This window comes from Gorilla gorilla, chromosome 1 (assembly GCF_029281585.2).
Source record: "Gorilla gorilla gorilla isolate KB3781 chromosome 1, NHGRI_mGorGor1-v2.1_pri, whole genome shotgun sequence".
Classification (NCBI taxonomy): Eukaryota; Metazoa; Chordata; class Mammalia; order Primates; family Hominidae; genus Gorilla; species Gorilla gorilla.
Genome location: NC_073224.2, coordinates 145,078,139 through 145,099,270, shown reverse-complemented (window position 1 = coordinate 145,099,270; position 21,132 = coordinate 145,078,139). Strand labels below are relative to the sequence as shown.

At 43.7% G+C, this 21,132-nt stretch overlaps 1 protein-coding gene and 1 long non-coding RNA gene across 13 annotated transcripts in view; one reads left to right on the top strand and one right to left on the bottom strand.

Annotated features, from left to right (window-relative positions):
• LOC101132344 (uncharacterized) overlaps window positions 1–4,501 on the bottom strand; it is a 153,647-nt gene extending 149,146 nt beyond the window's left edge. Inside the window, exon 1 of one of the 3 annotated variants that reach the window (XR_010130392.1) lies at window positions 4,160–4,501. This is a non-coding gene — a long non-coding RNA (uncharacterized lncRNA). The remainder of the gene's footprint in view (window positions 1–4,159) is intronic. The other 2 variants (XR_008668981.2, XR_002007089.4) reach the window with 2 other exon arrangements.
• A 14-nt stretch (window positions 4,502–4,515) lies between these two features.
• SLC44A3 (solute carrier family 44 member 3) overlaps window positions 4,516–21,132 on the top strand; it is a 76,437-nt gene continuing 59,820 nt past the window's right edge. For 2 of the 10 annotated variants that reach the window (XM_004026168.5, XM_063696820.1), the window contains exons 1-5: window positions 4,535–4,682; window positions 5,153–5,260; window positions 8,693–8,835; window positions 11,698–11,738; window positions 12,685–12,778. In XM_004026168.5, coding sequence (XP_004026217.3) covers window positions 4,656–4,682; window positions 5,153–5,260; window positions 8,693–8,835; window positions 11,698–11,738; window positions 12,685–12,778 — 413 coding nt within the window. In that variant the 5' untranslated portion in view covers window positions 4,535–4,655. Of the gene's footprint in view, window positions 4,683–5,152; window positions 5,261–8,692; window positions 8,836–11,697; window positions 11,835–12,684; window positions 12,779–21,132 lie in introns of all 10 variants that reach the window. The other 8 variants (XM_055352726.2, XM_055352723.2, XM_055352682.2 and 5 more) reach the window with 6 other exon arrangements.

Sequence of the window (21,132 nt, the reverse complement as noted above, 5' to 3'; positions counted from 1 at the left end):
TCGGGTATTTCTTTATAGTAATGCAAGAATGAACTAATACATCTGCTGTATTATTTATTGTATGTGAAAAATTACCACATATGTAGTGATTAAAAACAACATGCATTTATTATCTTATAGTTTCTGTTGGTCAGGAGTCTGGGCACAATCTAACTGGGTTCTCTTTCTTTTGTAATGTCATGTAATCATGGGAATGACTTTCCATCACATTTACCGTGTATTTTTGGTGTATTAGGGGTCTCCAGAGAAGCAGAACCAATAGGATGGATGGATGGATGATTGATAGATAAGACAGACAGACAGATAGATATTATAAAGAGATTTATTATAATGAATTGACTCTCATGGGATTATGGAGGCTGGCAAGTCCAAAATCTGCAAAACCAGTGTTCTAATTTAAGTCCAAAGGCTAGAAGCTGCTATAGAACAATGAAATGTCAATGTTCCAGTTCAAGTCCAAAGACCACTAGGATGCTGTAGACGGACAGCCAATATCCCAGTTCTAAGGCCATCAGGCAGGAGAATCCTCTTACTAGGGGGGTGGAGTCAGCCTTTTGTTCTATTCAGGCCTTCAACTGATTGGATGAGGCCCACACACATTAGGGAGGGAAAGCTGCTTTACTCAGTCCACCAATTTAAATGCTAATCTCATCCAGAAACACACTCACAGAAATACCCAGAATAATGTTTGACCAAATATCTGGATACCCTATGGCTGACCTATTCAAAATAATACATAAAATTAACCATCATAATTGGTTGAAAGGTACAGGTCCCACCCATATCCGAAGAAGGGAACTACATAAGGGTGTAAACACCAGGAGGTGGAAATCATAGGGGCCTTAAAATCTGTCCACCACACATACTGTTATTCATTACTTCTAATTTTATTGCACTGTGAAATTTATTGAGCCTCCCTTTAAGATCTAATACACAGTTTGTGTTTTTACTTTAATGTTTCACATGTACCTGAAAAGAGAAAAGACATGTATTCACTGTTTGATGGAAACGTATATGAGTTATAAATATCTAATGGCTCAAGTTTATTAATTAAGTTGTCCAGACCTTGTATATTTGCTTTCTGTGTGTATGTGTGTTGGGAGAGGAGAGGAAGTATCTACTGTCTACTTGATCTATTGGATACTGAGAGGAGCCAGTTAAAAATCTCCAACTATAATTCTGATTTATCTGTTTCTGCCTAAATTTCTGTTAGCTGCTGCTTAATAAATATTAAAGCTGTATTGTTGGGCACATTTATGACCTCCCTTATGAACTTTCTATCTTAAGTTTTATTTTGTCAGGTTTTAAAATTACTACATCAGCTTTCTTTCGTTCACATTTGCACTATATCCTTTTCAAGCCTTTTAACCTTTTAGTGTCTGTTTTACACAAGTTTCTTGTAGAAAACATATTGCTGAATCCCTTGCTTTCGTTCAATTTGAAAGACTGTTTTTCTTAATTGGTTAGTTTAAGCCACTTACGTTTATTGTAATTGCTGCTGTATTTAGGAGGCAGCATAGAATAGCTCTAAGTACGGTTTTAAGTATGGGTTCTACATCCAGACCACCTGGGTTCAGGCCTTGGTTCTGCCACTTTCTAGCAAGTTAGTTAATCTCAGTTTCATCATCTATAAAATGAGGATGATGAAAGTAATAGTACCTTCCTCATAAGGTTATTATGAGGATCAAATAAGAAACACCCAGAAAAGTATCTGGAACATATTAGGTACTCTGAAAGTAAAAATTATTATTAGTAATTTTATTTCTGCTATCAAATTTCATATATTCTAATTATTGCACTTTCTTTTTATTCCTTTTTCCTCTGCTCTCTTGCCTTTCATTTGATAAAATTTTCTTCCACTGCTTTAAAAGTTACATGTTTTATTCTTTTTTAACGGTAGTTACCCTTAAGACCTACATTCACAAATATTTATCCTTATTGATTTATTAAAGTTAACAATTTTTTTCGTCTTCCTCCCATATGATAGTAATTTAACCCAGTACTACTCTAAGTACTCTAAGTAGTACTGGGTTACTTATCTCATCCATTCCAGAATGAGATTTGAGCCCACATGTAAATCAACACACAGCTTCCTTCATTGAGAAAGTCTTGCTATGAAAGTGTCAGCTGAATCAAAGAGTTTGCTTATGACATAGCTGATATGCATTCTGGTACAAGCTCCTTATCTCTTAGAGAACCATTAATTTTTGTGAACCACCCTTTGAATGGCACTATTTTAGATCACTGTCCTATCATTTTGGCCTCTCATTCCTGAGCCCCACACCCCTCACAATATTGATATTGTCTATAATTTTAGGTCTGAATCATTATAAATATACTGTTCTTTGTTTCTAGACTTTTGAAAAGAGTTTTTGTAAGTCAGGTTTAATGAAATACAGTTTACATACAATAAAATTCACCTTTTCTAGTGTACAGTTCTACAAATTTTGACAGATACCACTGGGTCATCAGTACCATTCTCAAGATAATGGAATATTTCCATCACTTCAGAAAGTTTCTCCAGATTCCCTTCACCCCCAGCACCTGACAACCATTGATCTACTTTCTGCCTTTTCCAGAATGTCACATAAATGGAATCATAGAGTAGCTTATTATATCTGACCTTTTTTCACTTAACATGCATTTGAGATCATCCATGTTTTTGCATATGTAAGAAGTCTGTTCCTTCTTAATGCTTAGTTGTATTTCATTGTATAGATGCATCACAGTTATGTATAGCCACCCACCAGTTCCTGGACACTCGGGTGGTTCCTGGTCTTTTTTCTAACACAACAATAAATTCAGCCTAAATATTTGGCCACTCTCACGCTATATCTATTGCATCATCTCCTGAATTTGTTTCTCTTCTTGTTTGATTACGTCCTCCAAGAATGTCATTCAAATGAATCTTTCATAAGATTTTTATTATTAATACATTCTCACATTCTAATGACAATATGGCTTAATAGAAAATAAGTTCAAAGTTATGCTTTTAAATACTTACATATAGAAACATTTTGCTTGAGATAAACCTTTTCAATCTGAAGGTTTTTTTCTACCTTGAAATTTATCTCCATTATATCTTCAAATATTTCCCCTTCTCTGTTTTTATATTTCTTCCTTTCTGTTCTAGTTTTACCCTAGGTATAAGCTAGAAAATTTACAAATAAGCTAACTTGTTTTTTAAAACTTTTTCTACTGCCTCTGGAGGTTTGCTGAAAGTGCTCTTCCAATTACTAATTCATCATCAGCTGCATCTTTTAGACTACTGCACACTACTAATACGTAGCATCAATATTCATTCTAATTATTATTTTTATGCTTAATATCTGTTTTAGTTTCATATTTTTTCCTGATTCATATTGCTAATATCATAACTCATTTTAAATAAATTTATCATGCTTATTTAAAAATCGTGGTCCATCTGCTCTACTGATCAGTTTCAGATGGCGTATGTTACTCAGTTGTGGTCTTTTAACAGTAGTTGCACTCCTCCAGTGTCTAATTCTTCGTCCTATGAATTCATGTTCCCCTGGGGTTTCACCTACTCTGTCTGATAAACATGCATCCAGGAAGGCCCAGTGAGTTTGCAGTGGGAGGGTGGTGTGAGCCCAGAAGGAAATCGCTGGCACCAGAGAACCACTGTCTATCATTCCCAGTTTCTCCCACTTACCCAGATCTTTCCTCCAGTCAGGTTTCTACCCGTAGGGAGAAGCAGCACCTAAAGGAAGCAATTAACCTAGCAACCCTGAGGGTGGCAGGGGGAAGGGTAGAGGCTTGATTGAGAGGAGGTGGGGGGAGGTCGGCCTGCAGTTTTTTTGTTTTTCGTTTTTTAAATTCCTCACCCCAACAGTGCTTTTGCGCTGGTCTGACATTACCTGGAAAACTACGCCACCAGTCGCTTCAGTGGACACTACCATTTCAATTGCGAAGTCAGGCAATGATTGTCCTAAGGCAAGGTGGGAGAGAAGTCAGAGTAAACCACCTCGAGAGCGCCGGTCTCCCGGAGTGTCTGGGTTCGACTCCTGCCTCCACAACTTACTGGGTCTCCTCGAACAAGTTGCATCACCGCTGGCCGTGCCTCAGTTTCCCTCCTCCGTAGATTAGGAATAACAATAGCAGTGAGAACAGAATCCAGCACACAGTAAATGCTGCTTACCTGTTTGCTATGTGGAATACGCCACTACACTGTTGCTCGGCCCTCAGGAAGGGTCTGCTGAGACTTTCTACTTCCTGCTCAGGGCAGAGGCCGACCACCCGCCCAAGGTCGTGGCGGCGCCGGCTCAGCTTTAGTCGTCAAAGTGCACATCCTGGGAGCCGCTGCCTCGAGGTGGTTGAGGCGAGAGGGCGGGGAAGCCTCTGAGCCTCTTCCTCCCACCAGAGCAGGACCCCAGCTGACAGCGGGTGAGCTGGGCAGAAACCCATGCCGGGAAGAGGCGGACCCAGTGGACCGCAGCGCCCGCAGTCGCCGGGCCAGGCGCAGAGGCGAACGGGAGGCGGCGCTGCACCGTGCCCGCCCCTCCCCGGCCCGGCCCCGGCTCCAGCCCCAGCCCCAGCCCCAGGCCCAGCCCCGGCCCCGGCTCGCGGGCGCTGCGTCTCCGCGTACAGGAGGCGGCGGCGGCTCCCAGTCACCGGCCCCCGCCGGCGAGCGCACGATGCACTGCCTGGGCGCCGAGTACCTGGTAAGCGCTCGCAGCCTCGGCCCTCGGGGGAGGAGCCCCGGGGAAGGGTCGGGTCCCCCTCCTTCACGCACCTTCCCTGCCGGACGCTTCCGCCTTTCCCGCGCCTCGGGGATCCCGCCCCCGCTTAGTACCTTGGGGCCACCTGGCGGGGAGGACCCTGGACCCTGCTCCAGTGCTGGGGCGGAGGCGGGGGAGACGCGGGCCGCGGGGCGCAAACTTGGGGTCGCCCTCAGGTGCACCTCCAGGTAAGCACTTGGCGGCAGGGGGCTTAACATCCGCTCCGCGCAGAGCAGGTGTTTCAAAAGATGTGTGAAAGAGCTTCAGGTGGCCACGTAAAAAAATAATATTAATTTTAAAAATTTAGAAAAAGATTGGTTACTTTGGCCACTCTTCGAGTAGATTTGGGTTCGGTTTCCAGGTTGAGTCCACCTGTTTATCTTCTTTTTCTCAACTCTCCCTTTTTCTGGAAGGTTTCTGCAGAAGGAGCCCCTAGGCAAAGGGAGTGGCGACCCCAGATTTATAGGAAATGCACAGATACGGCATGGTTATTCCTGTTCTTTCTCTTTTGGACTGGTTTGGTAAGTGTGGGTGCTTGGTAGGAAAGAGGCCAGAGTGTGTGTGCACGTCTGGAAATAACTCTGTCCCAAATGTAAATCGTAGTTGGTGCTGCAGTGAGAGACTTCTGCCGTTAACCCACAATAAACATCAGTTAGTACTCGGGAGAATTCTTGTCCTAGACTCGCTAGAAAGGCTGTCTTTTTGCTACAGGCCATGTTCTAAGGGGTGACTCCATTAGGAAATGGGAATTAACAGTTTGCAATGTGATTGCTATTTAGTAAGGCCAATGTGTCTCCTTTTACTCTCCGAAGTTACTGAACAGAAGTTCTTTTAGCACCTGCCACACCCCCAAATCAAATATTCCTCAAGCTTTTGGTGCACCTTTAACAAAGGAAAAGCCAGGGTAAGCCTAGAAATAAATTGCATTTCCTTTAGCTGAACATCACACACACACACACACGCGAGATATGTTGTGTTTAGCAGCCAATACTGTTAACCATAGCTAACAAGGAATGATTTTTCCCACTCTAATTTCGAGGTATGTATGACTGCTGGTAAACTCCATCAGGCTATGTGGTTATAATCCTGAGAGAGTCTGTTGGAAGCCGAATCTTGCTGCTTTTATACTTATTTTAGAATTGTAGGTAACAGCAGAAAACGTCTCACCCGACATTTTCAAAGGCCACTTTCACGAAATCATCCATGCCAGGTTAAGGCATGCTATTTGCTGCATGGTAAATGATTAATTTATAGAGCAGGGTAATAACTACCAGATAGTAATTACCTTTGTTGAAAAGAATTCCATCTGAATAGGCCCTAAAATATCATGTTTGTTCTTTCCAAGTAAGAAAGGCATTTGTTCACTTATGACCCATTTCACATAGACAGGCTTGGTTACAGGCACAGTGGAAGGTTAGGTCTGAAACACATAATCAGATGTTTTTTGTTGCTTACGTTGGAACTCTCCCGTAGGAGCTGGGAGAGACAGTGCACCTACAATACCTTCTGCTTAACTTCACAGATGGTTGGTGTTTTTATCTGAGACTGCTGTTGTAGAAATGCAGGGAGCAGCTGGCCTGCCTTGTGCCTGGCAGCTTTGACCTCGAGCTGTTATTGTGATTTAATGATCTGCCTTAGCCCCTCCACAGCTTCAACCTAGGACCTCACTACCAAACTCTCAGCCCAACAGCTGAGAATCCTGGGGAAAAGCTTTGTAGATGACCTATCACAGCCTGAAGAATTGTGAACCAGCTGAGAGGTGGCTCGGAGCTGGAAACTGCTTTAAAATTACATTTCATTTGCAAAATAAGTCTGAAGTTTTAATATATCCAAGTTCTCACTACGGCATTCTGTTTGAAGAGTCAGAGTCCTTTCTTAGCTCACTGGCTTTTAGTGTCTTTTGCAACATTTTTTATTTGCAGGTATTTAAAACAGAGCAAGGAGTGTTTTGTTTTTGGATTTTTTTTTCTGCCTCTGTTGTTCAGCTTTCAGGTCTTGTGACAGATGTCCTGACTGGTGATGGTGTGCCCTGAGTTAGGGCTGGACAAAGGCTTGGGGGAAGGAGCTGAAATTATAAGCAGAGATGGTTCTTGCAAATGCAGCACCACCCTGTGTTTATATTTGCATTAAACACAAGGAACAAAGTCTCAAAGTCTGGACTATCTCTGCCTCTACTTACCCCTCCAGTATCCTCTCCCGCCCTGCCTTTTCCTATCATCCCTCAAGATTCCATTTTCCTGATTTTGCAGGCACGGTTGACAGTGACTACCTTGGTGGCCCCACTAGACCAATGTACACACCTCCTATATCACCTCTCATACAGAATCGCAATTGCATGTTTGAAATTAGGACAATGAAGGTTTATAGTAGTAGTTTCTTGGAAGGCCGAGGCAGGAAGATCCCTTGAAGCCAGGAGTTCAAGACCAGCCTGGGCAATAAAGCAAGACCCTGTCTCTACAAAACATAAAAAATAATAATCATAAAGTCATAGTTTTATTAGCAGGGACTCAGGAATCCTCAGAAACCACTCCCACCTCTCCCACCCAGAAAAACTTTCCATTCTTCACCACAGGCTTTCCAAAGGAAAGAATGATGGTAAATGGAAAACATCACTTTGTTATTAGATTACTGGTGAGCTGGGCAGAAGCACATGACCCCTTTCCTCCCTCTAAATCCAAACACAGTCCAGACCTTACTACACTCCAACTCGAAAGGACGAGACAAGCATGTCAAGGCATGGTCAGCTTGCCATGCCAGCCACATTGGCAAACAGAGTCACACCTACTCCACAGCCTTTAGGTAAAGGGTGAGTGACACACACTACTAGCAAAGGTGACCCATTCATTCTAGAATCTGACCAGTTAGACTTAGGAGGATCTTGGAGAGTGGGGAAGGACAGGGAGCCTCCTTCCCCAGGAGGTCTGCAGCCCGTAAGTCCTGCTTGCCTTCTAGGCTGGGTTCCTGGAGGCAAGGAGTAAGTTCTGGTCATTCCTGTGTCTCCCAGTAAGAAAGTCTCAAGCACACACTGGGCACTTGAAGAATGTTTGTTATTTTGATTTCTGAATTAGTAATAAATGCAGAATGTCTAGAAGGTATTTGAATTTAGGACAATGTACCTTTGCAGCATAATGTATCAATACTATATATTAATGAATAGTGTATTATATCTGTTCTCCTGGAATGAACTTGTCAATATAGAGTATTAAATGGTATCCTATATATTGTATACAGTACTGGGAAACTTACTAAGTTTGCATTATGGGAAGATACATATTCAATCTTGGCAGAGAGCCTGTCAGTATGTATTAATGGCACAGTTGTTTGAACTGAAATTTCAAATATTCCACATTCACTTTGAGAGTGGATAAAAATGATGATAGATTGCAAGATGTTCTCGTCCAACAGAATTCCTGTGGTCCTTTGTTTTGTATGTCTTAAGCAGTTACTCCAAAACACTATTTGCAGATTGGTGAACAGTGTTTCAGTACATATCAACTGTGTTGCTTCTGCAGAATCCCTTAAAAGTAAGAAAAGAAAAACAAAAAAAGTAGTAGGAAAAAAAAAAACTTGGGGAAAGAATTAGCATAGCCCGGAAGCACTTAAATAAAGCAAGAACATCAAGGGAAGAAAAATTGAATTGTCCCAGTAAAGTTAGACCAAAAAGAAAAATGATAGACTCTTAAGGAAAAGGTTAAAAAGCACAGAGGTAAGAAAATGGAGAGAAATCTGTTTCAGTGGATTAGATTCTCTCTCTACCTAAATGTATAAGTAGCAGAGGAGCAGGATGCTGATAGATTGGAGTTGCTGACACTGTTACTGATGGAGCAAAGCGCTATGATGCTGGAGAGCTTCACGTTCCACCAGGCTCCATTTTATATCAGCATCTGCAGGGGTGTGGGGCACTGTGCGCTCAGCCCTTTGGCCAGGCTCTCATATGCCCCCGTTTTTGCCAGGTGTTTATCATGGGCTACTCGGTGGTGGCTGGAGCCACGGGAAGACTCCTCTTTGGCTATGACAGCTTTGGCAACATGTGTGGCAAGAAGAACTCCCCCGTGGAAGGGGCCCCTCTTTCAGGGCAGGACATGACCCTAAAAAAGTAAGTATCTAAATAAGTCCCCAGTCTGTAAGGAACTGTACCTCAAAACTTTGTATAAATTCATCATTTAGAGCCTGGAAACTTTTCGCATTCAAAACTCTGTCAGCCTATTTCATAAAAAGGAAGGCTGTGTATATAGTACAGGTAAGAGTACAAGTTTTAGAATCATAGTCCTAAGTTCAAATTCAGCTCATGCTACTTTTCAGCTGTGTGATCTTGGGCAGAGTACTTAACCTCTCAAAGCCTAGTTTTCATCTCTCTAAACTAGTTATTATACCTACCTCACAAGGTTGTTTTAAGGATCCATGAGACACTGCATGAGCTAAAGTATAATAAACGTTAATTGCTGCTATTATTCTCCATAATGAATCAGAATCATGTTACCAATCGTATATGTTTGAACCCTACATCATCCACACATTGTTTCTATGTGGAAATACCCAAATGCCACCTGGAACACTGGGGACCTGTGTCCCACCCCTGCCCCAGCTATGGCACTGTGGTGTTGCATTCTTCCCCCTACTCCCTTACCCCACCTCCCACAGGGAAACAGAAAGGGGAGAGAAGAGATGGGAATTCCCTAGAGGGGAGAGAAATCCCTGACCATGAACTTCTAAGATGGAGACTGCCTTGTAAGACTTTTTAAGATTTTAGCTCTTGCTTCACATGACAGAACAAAAAAATGATGTTTTATTTTTATTTTTTTGAGACAGAGTCTCATTCTGTCGCACAGGCTGGAGTGCAGTGGGGAGATCTCAGCTCACTGCAAGCTCCGCCTCCCGGGTTCAAGAGATTCTCTTGCCTCAGCCTCCCAAGTAGCTGGGACTGCAGGCGTCCACCACCAGGCCTGGCTAATTTTTGTATTTTTAGTAGAGACGGGGTTTCACTGTGTTAGCCAGGATGGTCTCCATCTCCTGACCTTGTGATCTGTCACCTCAGCCTCCCAAAGTGCTGGGATTACAGCTGTGAGCCACCACACCCAGCCAAAAACGGATTTTTAAGACTCAATAATAAAAGTAGCTCCTAGAAGATAAATCCTAAGGATCTCAATAAATCCTGAATATAAGTTTGGAGTCACCAAATACAAATCTCAGACTAAGCCTCTTATCCTCCTGAGTGTTGCTCCTAAGGGGGCTCTTGCTCTTTCTGGGCATGGACTAATTACGGGGCATTTTCTCCTGCACTCATAGAGCCACTTACAAAGAAGACAGGAGGAGGAAGGGCAACTTAGATGCCCATGTGCTCCCATTTCACATTGTGTTCATAATGCAGTGTCAACAAACAGTCATTCCTGGTTGAAGTGAGTATACATTCCATTATTGTCAAAAGCCAAAAGGTAGAAGCAACTCAAGTGTCCATCAATGGTTGAATGGATAATCAAAATGTGATATGTATATTACAATGAAATATTAAAAAGGAAGGAAATTCTGACACATACTACAACAGGGATGAACCCTGAGGATGTCATGCCAAGTGAAATAAACCAGTCACAAAAATACAAACATTGTATGATTCCACTTACATGAGATATGTAAAGTAGTCAGATTGCTAGAAACAGAAAGTAAAATGGCGATTGCAAAGGGCTGGAGGAAAGGAGGGTGGGAACCTATTGTTTAATGGGTACAGATTTCAGTTTGGGAAGATGAGTTCTGTGAATGGATGGTGGTGATGATAGCCCAACAACGTGAATGTACTAATGTCACTGTACGCTTAGAAAGATTCAGATGGGGCTGGTACAGTGGCTCATGCCTGTAATCCCAACAGTTTGGAAGGCCAAGGCGGGCAGATCACAGGGTCAGGAGTTCAAGACCAGCCTGGCCAACATGGTGAAACCCCGTCTCTACTAGAAATACAAAAATTAGCCAGGTGTGGTGGCAGGCACCAGTAGTCCCAGCTACTCAGGAGGCTGATGCAGGAGAATCACTTGAACCTGGGAGGCAGAGGTGGCAGTGTCATTGCACTCCAGCCTGGGTGACAGAGCAAGACTCTGTCTCAAAAAAAAAAAAAAGTAAGATTCAGATGGTAAATTTTATGTATATTTTAACACAATTTTTAAACTTTTTCAAAAATATGTATATCACACACCCAGGAAATCTGTTCCTCATCTCCTGTTGCACCACCTTTCTCCCATCCCCAACAGTAGGGAAAAAAACCTTCTGTGACCCCTTCTCAAGGTCTCTCCCATAGAGAGCAGCCTATGGGGTCTTCCTCTGCCATTCCTGGGGTCTTGGAGCCTGGATAAGTGGTAGGCAAGGGTCTGGAAGCTGTAGCTGCTAGCGCATAACTTGCTGATGGCAACACCAGTTTCGTTCTTGTCCCCCCTCTACCCTGCCCCTGGGGAGCTGCAGGAGGGTTCTCCTGAGTGTCCTGGCTCTCAACCTGGGAGAAGGGAGAAAAGACAAGCCTTTGGTTCCCAGCCTTGGCCCCCTCGTTTCCACTTCTCACTTCCCTGTGTTCAGTTATTCTCTGAAGCATATTTGAACACTCTTGGGTACAAATGTGTTCTCCGTGGAGTCCATTGAATAGTTTGTGCATTGGCCTGATCTAGCGATCAATGGACAGTTTAATCAATCGCTTCTTTTCCTCAGATTTTCTCAGGTAACTCCCTAGTGCTATCCCCTAGACAACACTAAATCTGGAGAAATAAAGCTTTGTTAATGTTTTTGGATAGTTTCCAAGCTGCACAGTTTCATGGATGACCACCAGTAGGCATCATAAATGTTCAATTATGCTGAAACAATTATGAAAGTGTGCCTGGGTGATCCCTGCATTTGATAGCATGTGGATATTTTTTAAGGCCCACAATTAAGACCAGTGAGAAGCAATGCTCTAACACATTCTTCTGTTTCATCTATTTCCTAGACACGTGTTCTTTATGAATTCCTGCAACCTGGAAGTCAAAGGTACGCAGCTCAACCGCATGGCCCTCTGTGTATCCAACTGCCCTGAAGAGCAGCTTGACTCCCTGGAAGAGGTCCAGCTCTTTGCAAACACCAGTGGTAGGCACTAAGGCCTGGTTTGTTCTTTTCCCCATGATGGGGTAAGCTGTGGGGACCTAGATGAGATCATTTATCCTGACTCTGCTTTCTCTGGAAAGCTGGAAGTTTTACTTCCTTGTGGGTGCCTCTTTTTGTGTGGAAAAGGCCGTAAGCATTTTCTCTTGAGCTTGTTCAGGTTATTTTTGTTCTATCTGGATATATCTGAAGCCCTAGCTATTCCATGTATGCTCCCTGCCACTGCAGGGGAATGGTCATCCACAGAGAGAGAGAGGAGACAGCCCATGTTTAAGACTCAAAGGCGGGGTCAGAAGGAAGGCAGAGAGCTCCATGCACGTGGGCACATCTGGTCCTAGAGATGTACGTGCAGGCTGCGGGTAGAATTGCTGACAAATTGGTCTTTTCATGAGATTTTTGGGGCCAATAGATACTTCCACTGAGCAGTGGGATATCACAAGTTGTACCAGAAGCACTTGTATATCTAAAATACCTTGTACTGGGTCCACTGTTTAGAATTTTATCTGTCTGAGAAATGGTTTGCCAGATTTTTAAAAATTATTTGCAAAGCCAGGTTTAAACTATCAAGCTTCTACAAGAAATTGTTTTCAAATATGCTTCAGATTATTTTAGGACCAATCATATAACTTTTAGTTTTGAATTTGGGGTTTTGAAGAGAAAGTAAGGAAGAGAGGCCCTCACTAGACCTCAGATTGTATGCCTATTACTTTTGTGTTTCTGTCACCCATAGACCTTGTAGTTGATTCTTTCTCCTTTCTGGTTTGGTAACATGGCTGTGGTTTCCTTACTGACTCACCTGGAAAGAAGGTATAATGTCTGTGTGTTCTGCTTCCAGGGTCCTTCCTGTGTGTTTATAGTTTGAATTCCTTCAACTACACCCACAGTCCAAAAGCAGACTCACTGTGTCCCAGGCTACCAGTTCCTCCAAGGTAAAAGCTTTCATACTTTTTCCTTAACTCTAAACAAAAGTTACTGGGTACTTGGTGTGCATCTGTTACTCTTCTAGGCATTGTGGGAAGGAGATATCAGAAGAGCGCCTGCCTGCAGGGAGCTTACAGTCTATGGAGGCCAGCGATAAAAACATGGAGGGACTATTTGCAGTATGCCTATGAACAGTGGATTAGAAATCAGGCTAAATAAGGAGAAAACTCAGCAAACAATAAAAATACACGTAGTCTTCAAAGAACACTAGAGCTAGCAAGAAGTAACATATGAATTATTACTAACGGGGTGATTTTATAAATTAGTGTGTATTTTTTTCTACTCCAATTATTTATTGCAAAGTAGAAATCATTTACTTTGGCCGGGCATGGTGGCTCACGCCTGTAATCCCAGCATTTTGGGAGACTGAGCCAGGTGGATCACGAGGTCAGGAGATGGAGACCATCTTGGCCAACGTGGTGAATCCCCATCTCTAAATATACAAAAATATATACTATTTTTTTGTATACTAAAAATATAATATTTTTTTGTATACTAAAAATACAAAAATTAGCCGGGTGTGGTGGTGCATGCCTGTAGTCCCAGCTACTTGGGAGGCCGAGGCAGAAGAATCACTTAAACCCAGAAGGTGGAGGTTGCAGTGAGCCGAGATCACGACACTGTACTGGTGACAGAGCGAGACTTGTCTCAAAAAAAAAAGAAAGAAATCATTTACTTTTGGCTTTTTATCATAATTAGACTCTGTTAGTTTTTATTGCTCTAGATATCTTCATAAGAAACAGACCAGAAGGACAAGGCCAAGTGATCACCACACCTTTCTTAATGAAAACAGAAAGCACAGGTCCTTATCAAGAGTACACTTGGTGGGCTCCTTGCAAGGTCTTATTCACCCCTGTAAATTAGTGTACTACCTGGCACATGGTAGGCACCTTATAAATATTTGTAGAATAAAGTTGTAATGATGGAGCGGTGGTTGCATTGCCATGGCAAATGGCTCATGTTTACACCTTTGAGAAGGCTAAGGGGAAAAATACGATGAGTGTTTATTGCCACCATTATGATGCTGAGATGTACTAAAGGAAAACTTGTATTGATTTTGAATTGTCATTCTTTTGAAAAATGTGAGTATGTTTACAACGTAGGAGACCTCTCTGAAAAATCCCTGAGAAATAATGATTATTTAATTAAAACAAAGCATTATTCCAATCCTCTAGGATGGTGTTTATTGAACTCTTGTTTGGGACTTACAGTAAGAAATTTATTACATCCCAACTCCTGTATGCACATACCTTCATATGTCCTTACACATATAAAACAAAACTAGAAATCTCACAAAACAACATTTACCCTTATTACATATGATTCACACTCTTAGTTACTACTCTTGCCTTTTTGAAAATAATGTATTTCATAGTCTTATAACTGGTTGCAAGTGAAGCTTGAAAAATGCTGAACTAGCAGGTGCTCACAAACACAAAGAGACTTGAGGTTTAAATCACATCGGAGGCAGAAAATAGCCATTTTGTGATATTCTTTTCTAAAATAAATACTCCATGTTGTAAGTAATTGAAGGAGGAGAGAACTATTTGCTGAGGAGAATACCCATTTCATTTTTCTATAATATTCTTTTTTTTTGAGACAGAGTCTTGCTCTTGTCACCCAGGCTGGAGTGCAGTGGTGCGATCTCAGCTCACTGCAACCTCCATCTCCCAGGTTCAAGCAATTCTCCTGCCTCAGCCTCCCAAGTAGCTGGGACCACAGGCGCATGCCACCATACCCAGCTAATGTTTGTATTTTTAGTAGAGATGGGGTTTCTCCATGTTGGCCAGGATGGTCTTGATCTCTTGACCTCGTGATCCGCCTGCCTCGGCCTCCCAAAGTGCTGGGATTACAGGCATGAGCCACCACGCCTGGCCTATAATATCTTATTTTTAAAATTCTGGTAATTGTAAATGTGTTTATGATATTTTACATTCTGGTAAAATGTAAGGTATCATAAACACATCTTAATGAAACATACTGAACCCAATTTTTAAAAAAACTAGAATGTTTTAGTAATAGGTGGAAGGAAAATTCTCTAGCACTTGGAGAGGAGGACTTTTTTAAGAACACAATTTGTAACTGTAGATGTAACTACAGATGGAATTGAAAGAGAATGGAATTTTTAAGGTTGTAATTTAACCAGAGTTGGATAAACTCTCTTCTTACTATAAATGGGATGGCAACCATAATTCCACAGGAAGCTTATATCTTGATACTTATGATGATAATGGCAAACATTTATTGAGCTTTTGATACTTTTCTAAACCCTTAACATAATTTGGGCCTCAGAAAACGTATATATTGTAGGTATTGTTTTCATCCCTATCTTACAACTGAGAAAACTGATGCAGAGAGGTTTAAGTTCATACATCCAGCAAATGGAGAAGCTGGCATTCAAACCCAAGCAGCGTCTATGTTTGAGTCAAGACTTGGTTTTATTTTGACTGGTGAGTGGCCTTCCTAGACTCACATCAAGCTGGGAGAAAGAGTCTCCGTACCCTGTGTCATAATAGCACCATTTCTTCTCACTCTCAAGCCAGCCCTAGTCCTTTTCACCCTAAATGCAAATGTTTCCAATACTAACTTTTCAAGTAAAGACAAAATCCTTGACTGAGTGGCCTTTTTTGGACAGAAAGAGAGAGAGAAATAGCCTCAAGGGCTCCATTCCCTTTTCCTGCACAAGCAAGTGTTTGTTTAAGGTGAAAATGATCACATTTATCATGGAACAGCAGTGCCAAGACTGAAAAGCTGGAAAACATGAGAAGGGTGGCTATAGGGCCAAAGAACATTTTCTAAATACCTCTTTTTGACAAAACTGATTGTTTCTTCCTCCTCTGTCGGTCATGTGAGGTATAACGTACCCTTTTAGAGTAATGGCTAAATATCAAGGAGTTTGTGGACCTAGGTATGAGCTTTTAAGAGCAGTGAAAAAGCACTGCAGAAGATAACACGCAAATAGATGTTTTTTCACTTTGGTGTTCAACATGGTAATGTATTTTGAGTCCCTCGTGTATTCAAAATCTAAAAGGTGTGGATATTTTCCCCCCAGTAAATTCTAGTTCTACCCTCCCACATAGGTGCCTGTGCATGTCACTGCATGGTTTGCTCAGCTGAATTCCATATACCTGGTGATCTAAATATACAGGCAGCTTACCCAATGACTTCCTGCAAGTTTGAGTGGCTTTGCTAATGGGAAGAAGAAAAGCAGAAGTGGTGAAGAAACCTCAGGCCATGGCCTAAAGATGCATCCCTGTGAGCCAGGCATAGTGGCTCACATCTGTAATCCCAGCACTTTGGAAGGGCGAGGCGGGCAGATCACCTGAGGTCAGGACAAGCTTGGCCAACAATGGTGAAAGCCCGTCTCTACTAAAAATACAAAAATTAGCTGGGTGTGATGGCGAGCGCCTGTAATCCCAGCTACTCGGGGAGGCTGAGGCAGGAGAATAACTTGAACCCGGGAGGTGGAGGTTGCAGTGAGCCAAGACCACGCCATTGCACTCCAGCCTGGGTGACAAGAGCAATACTCCATCTAAAAAAAAAGATGCATCCCTACCCCAGCTAATGAAATACTCTAAATCTCGAAAGGCGTAGCAGTTGCATAGATGTATATGTTTATCAAAGTCTCTAATTTTATGTTTAAGATCAGTGCATTTCATTGTATATAAATATTGCCTCAGTAAAAATTAGAGGAATTCCTTACATTCTGAAGTGTATTAAGTTAAAAAAAACAAATAATAGAACAGTGTGCAGTATACTGTCTTTTGCATAAAAAGTGGAAAATGTAAGTATATATAAACCTATAAATATATACATCTAGGTATATATTTGCTTGTATAACCATTACATCAAGCATGACTTACAGGATGTAGTCAGAAAGCAATTTAATTTTTGTCTTTCTCTGTCTCTTTAAATTTATTCAGCGGGACTAGTTTTTTCTGCCCCTGAATAAAAACACAGGCAATTCCCAAGGCTTCTCTGGTAACTTTTAGGTAATACATACTGAGTCACTTTAAGTTGTAACAGGCACTTTCAATTCAATAATTAAAATGTTCAGCCCAGACCAGGCACAGTGGCTCATGCCTGCAATCCCAACATTTTGGGAGGCCAGGGCTGTAGGATTGCTTGAGGCCAGGAGTTCAAGACCAGCCTGGACAACATAACGAGACCATGTCTCTACAAAAATTTAAAAATTAGATTGGCATAGTGGAACATGCCTGTAGTCCTAGCTGAAGCTGAGATGGGAGGATCTCTTGAGCCCAGGGGTTTGAGGTTGTAGTGAGCTGTGATCATGCCACTGCACTCCAGCCTTGGTGACAGAGCAAGACCCTGTCTCAACATTTTTTTAAAAAAATTAAAAAATAGCCCTCTCCCTCTCCCTCTCCCCCTCCCCCTCCCCCTCTCCCTCTCCCTCTCCCTCTCCCCCGAGCCAAAGCTGGACGGTACTGCTGCCATCTCAGCTCACTGCAACCTCCCTGCCTGATTCTCCTGCCTCAGCCTGCCGAATGCCTGCGATTGGCGCCGCCACGCCTGACTGCTTTTCGTATTTTTTTGGTGGAGACGGGGTTTCGCTGTGTTGGCCGGGCTGGTCTCCAGCTCCTAACCGCGAGTGATCTGCCAGCCTTGGCCTCCCGAGGTGCCAGAATTGCAGACGGAGTCTCCTTCACTCAGTGGTCAATGGTGCCCAGGCTGGAGTGCAGTGGCGTGATCTTGGCTTGCTACAACCTCCACCTCCCAGCCGCCGGCCTTGGCCTCCCAAAGTGCTAAGATCGCAGCCTCTGCCAGTCTGCCACCCCGTCTGGGAAGTGAGGAGCGTCTCCGCCTAGCCACCCATCGTCTGGGATGTGAGGAGCCCCTCTGCCTGTGTGCCCAGTCTGGAAAGTGAGGAGCATCTCTGCCCGGCCGCCATCCCATCTAGGAAGCGAGGAGCGCCTCTTCCCAGCCGCCATCACATCTGGGAAGTGAGGAGCGTCTCTGCCCGGCCGCCCCGTCTGAGAAGTGAGGAGCCCCTCCGCCCAGCAGCCACCCCGTCTGCGAAGTGAGGAGCGTCTCCGCCCGGCAGCCACCTCGTCCGGGAGGGAGGTAGGGGGGTCAGCCCCCCGCCCGGCCAGCCGCCCCGTCCGGGAGGGAGGTGGGGGGATCAGCCCCCCGCCCGGCCAGCCGCCCTGTCCGGGAGATGAGGGGCGCCTCTGCCTGGCCGCCCCTACTGGGAAGTGAGGAGCCCCTCTGCCTGGCCAGCCGCTCCGTCCGGGAGGGAGGTGGGGGGGGGGTCAGCCCCCCGCCCGGCCAGCCGCCCCGTCCGGGAGGGAGGTGGGGGGGTCAGCCCCCCGCCTGGCCAGCCGCCCCGTCCGGAAGGTGAGGGGCGCCTCTGCCCGGCCGCCCCTACTGGGAAGTGAGGAGCCCCTCTGCCCGGCCACCACCCCGTCTGGGAGGTGTACCCAACAGCTCATTGAGAACGGGCCATGATGACAATGGCGGTTTTGTGGAATAGAAAGGGGGGAAAGGTGGGGAAAAGATTGAGAAATCGGATGGTTGCCGTGTCTGTGTAGAAAGAGGTAGACATGGGAGACTTTTCATTTTGTTCTGTACTAAGAAAAATTCTTCTGCCTTGGGATCCTGTTGATCTGTGACCTTACCCCCAACCCTGTGCTCTCTGAAACATGTGCTGTATCCACTCAGGGTTGAATGGATTAAGGGCAGTGCAAGATGTGCTTTGTTAAACAGATGCTTGAAGGCAGCATGCTGGTTAAGAGTCATCACCACTCCCTAATCTCAAGTACCCAGGGACACAAACACTGCGGAAGGCCGCAGGGTCCTCTGCCTAGGAAAACCAGAGAACTTTGTTCACTTGTTTATCTGCTGACCTTCCCTCCACTATTGTCCTGTGACCCTGCCAAATCCCCCTCTGCGAGAAACACCCAAGAATGATCAATAAAAAATAAAAAATAAATAAAAAAATGGGAAAAAAAAATTAAAAAATATTCAGCCCAATGTGATAAACTTCTCACTTGATTGGAGGTTCAAACTTCTGCCCCCTGCACACTTGGCCCAGGAGCAAGTGGGAAGGCCATAGTCCAGGAAGGAGGCTGTAGTCAGCTGCTCTTCTCATCTGTTTATTCCTCCCCTCCTCTCCCAGCTTGCTAAAACAGCTTTTGTCTAAGGGGCTGGTGCAGCAAAAGTGAAGGAAGAAAAGAGTAGCAGGAACACATTTACTTGTCTGATACTAGCACCAGCATTCTCTGGGCTTGGGAGATGTCCCGGCCAGCTCTTTCCCTCATGGGCATGTTTTGGGTTCTTTGGGGCTCTTTCAGCTGCAGTGCCTTTCATGTAGTCTAATGCATCTGTGCTCTGGCTGGTCATGTGAGAGGCTTTCCTCAGTCCTGAGGCATTAATTAGCTACCTCAGAGAGCAGCCACCTCCAGCTTCTTCTGCCAAGGTCCCCACAGCCTTCTACAGGGCTGTCTTAGACATGATCAGTGGCACCCCATCACTGGGACTTGTGCACATGCAGCCCACAACTAGACCCCAGGAAGCCCTCTGCACCCTTTGCCGTGACAAATGCCCTGGGGGATCTTAACTCCCCAGTTGTAGCTCTCTGCTCTGCTGTTAAAGCCGCTCACCCTCCAGATTTCTTGGGGTGGCTCAGACCTTAAGCCAGGGGATTTCCTAAGCTCTCTGAGTTTTCCATGAAACCCTTCTCATCTGACTTAGGAATAGTACCCTTCACCCTCTTCCCCTTGGGAATGGAGATGGAGTCACATGACAAGTCTAGTAAAACAAAAATTTTCAACTCTTCAAAAATTACTCTTCTAATGATTCTCTGCACTTGTCATCACCTGTGCAGAGTAGATTTTACTATATGCAAATAAAAATTAAAATCAAGATGTCAGGATCTTAGGATAGTGTGTAGAGGGTGACAAATTAAATGACTAATAAGGAGCTGATGTGAGTAACTTTGGAAAACAGCTTTGTGACTAGATACTGTAAGCTAAAGACAAAAGGAACTGTACATAAACACTGTACTCCAGATAGTACATTTGTTTGTCACATAGCTACTGGTTAACAATTTTTTTTTCATTTTTTAAAAATTCCCTAAACAATACAGTATAATGGTTAGCAATTCTGAAATTACATACTAGAATCGATTATAGGGCCTAGAATCAGTAATACCCCACCATACCCAATACCCAGATCATGGTTTCTAATCATTGGTCTTCAAGGGTTCTTTGGAGAAATGGCAGGTTCTAGGACTTGGATAAGGAAAATACCAGCTACGTCTGGTATCATCATCCTGTAGCATCAGAAAGTAAGGAAGTGCTCAAGAAAGAAAAAGAATGGGTCTTGTCAAAAGGACACAGATGACTCATAGTGGCCAAAGCTGGAATAGATTGAATAACACAATTAAGATTATAACCCAAAGAAAAGAATAAATGTTGATGAGGCCATACTGATATAAATAAATAATTGAATAAATAAATAAATGGGGGGAAGGGATAAATCCTTTTTTTCTTTTTTTTTGAAACAGTCTTGCCCTGTTGCCCAGGCTGGAGTGCAGTGGCACGATCTCAGCTCACTGCAACCTGTGCCTCCCGGGTTCAAGCAATTCTCCTGCCACAGCCTCCCGAGTAGCTGGGATTACAGGCACCCACCACTACACCTGGCTAATTTTTGTATTTTTAATAGAGATGGGGTTTCACCATGTTGGCCAGGCTGGTCTCAAACTCCTGACCTCAAGTGATCCACTCGCCTCGGCCTCCCAAAGTGCTAGGATTACAGGCATGAGCCACTGCTCCCGGTGAAACGGATAAATCTTTACTTCTTCCTCCAAGAGGTGGAATTTCCCTCCCTTTGAGAGTGGGCTAGGCTTAGTGACTCATTTCCAAGGATAGAGAGGGAAAAGAGAAAAATAACAACTTTACATGGAGAAACCCGGCAGGTACCACCTTAACTAGGTGATCAAGGTCAACTTCACCAATGTTGTCATGTTCCTCGATAGGATTCTATGAGAAAGGCACTTCACCTCTGTGGCACTGTCCCAAAAACCTGTTGACTGTAGCCTAATCATGAGAAAACATGAGAGAAATTCTACAAATTAAGGGACATTTTACAAAATACCTGACTATGAATCTTCAGAAATGTCAAGGTCACGAGAAACAAGGAAAAACTAAGAAACTTGTCACAGGCCAGGCACAGTGGCTCACACCTGTAATCCCAACACTTTGAGAGGCAGAGGTGGGAGGATGGCTTGAGCTCAGGAGTTCAAGACCAGTTTGGGCAACATAGCAAGACTCTGTCTCTACAA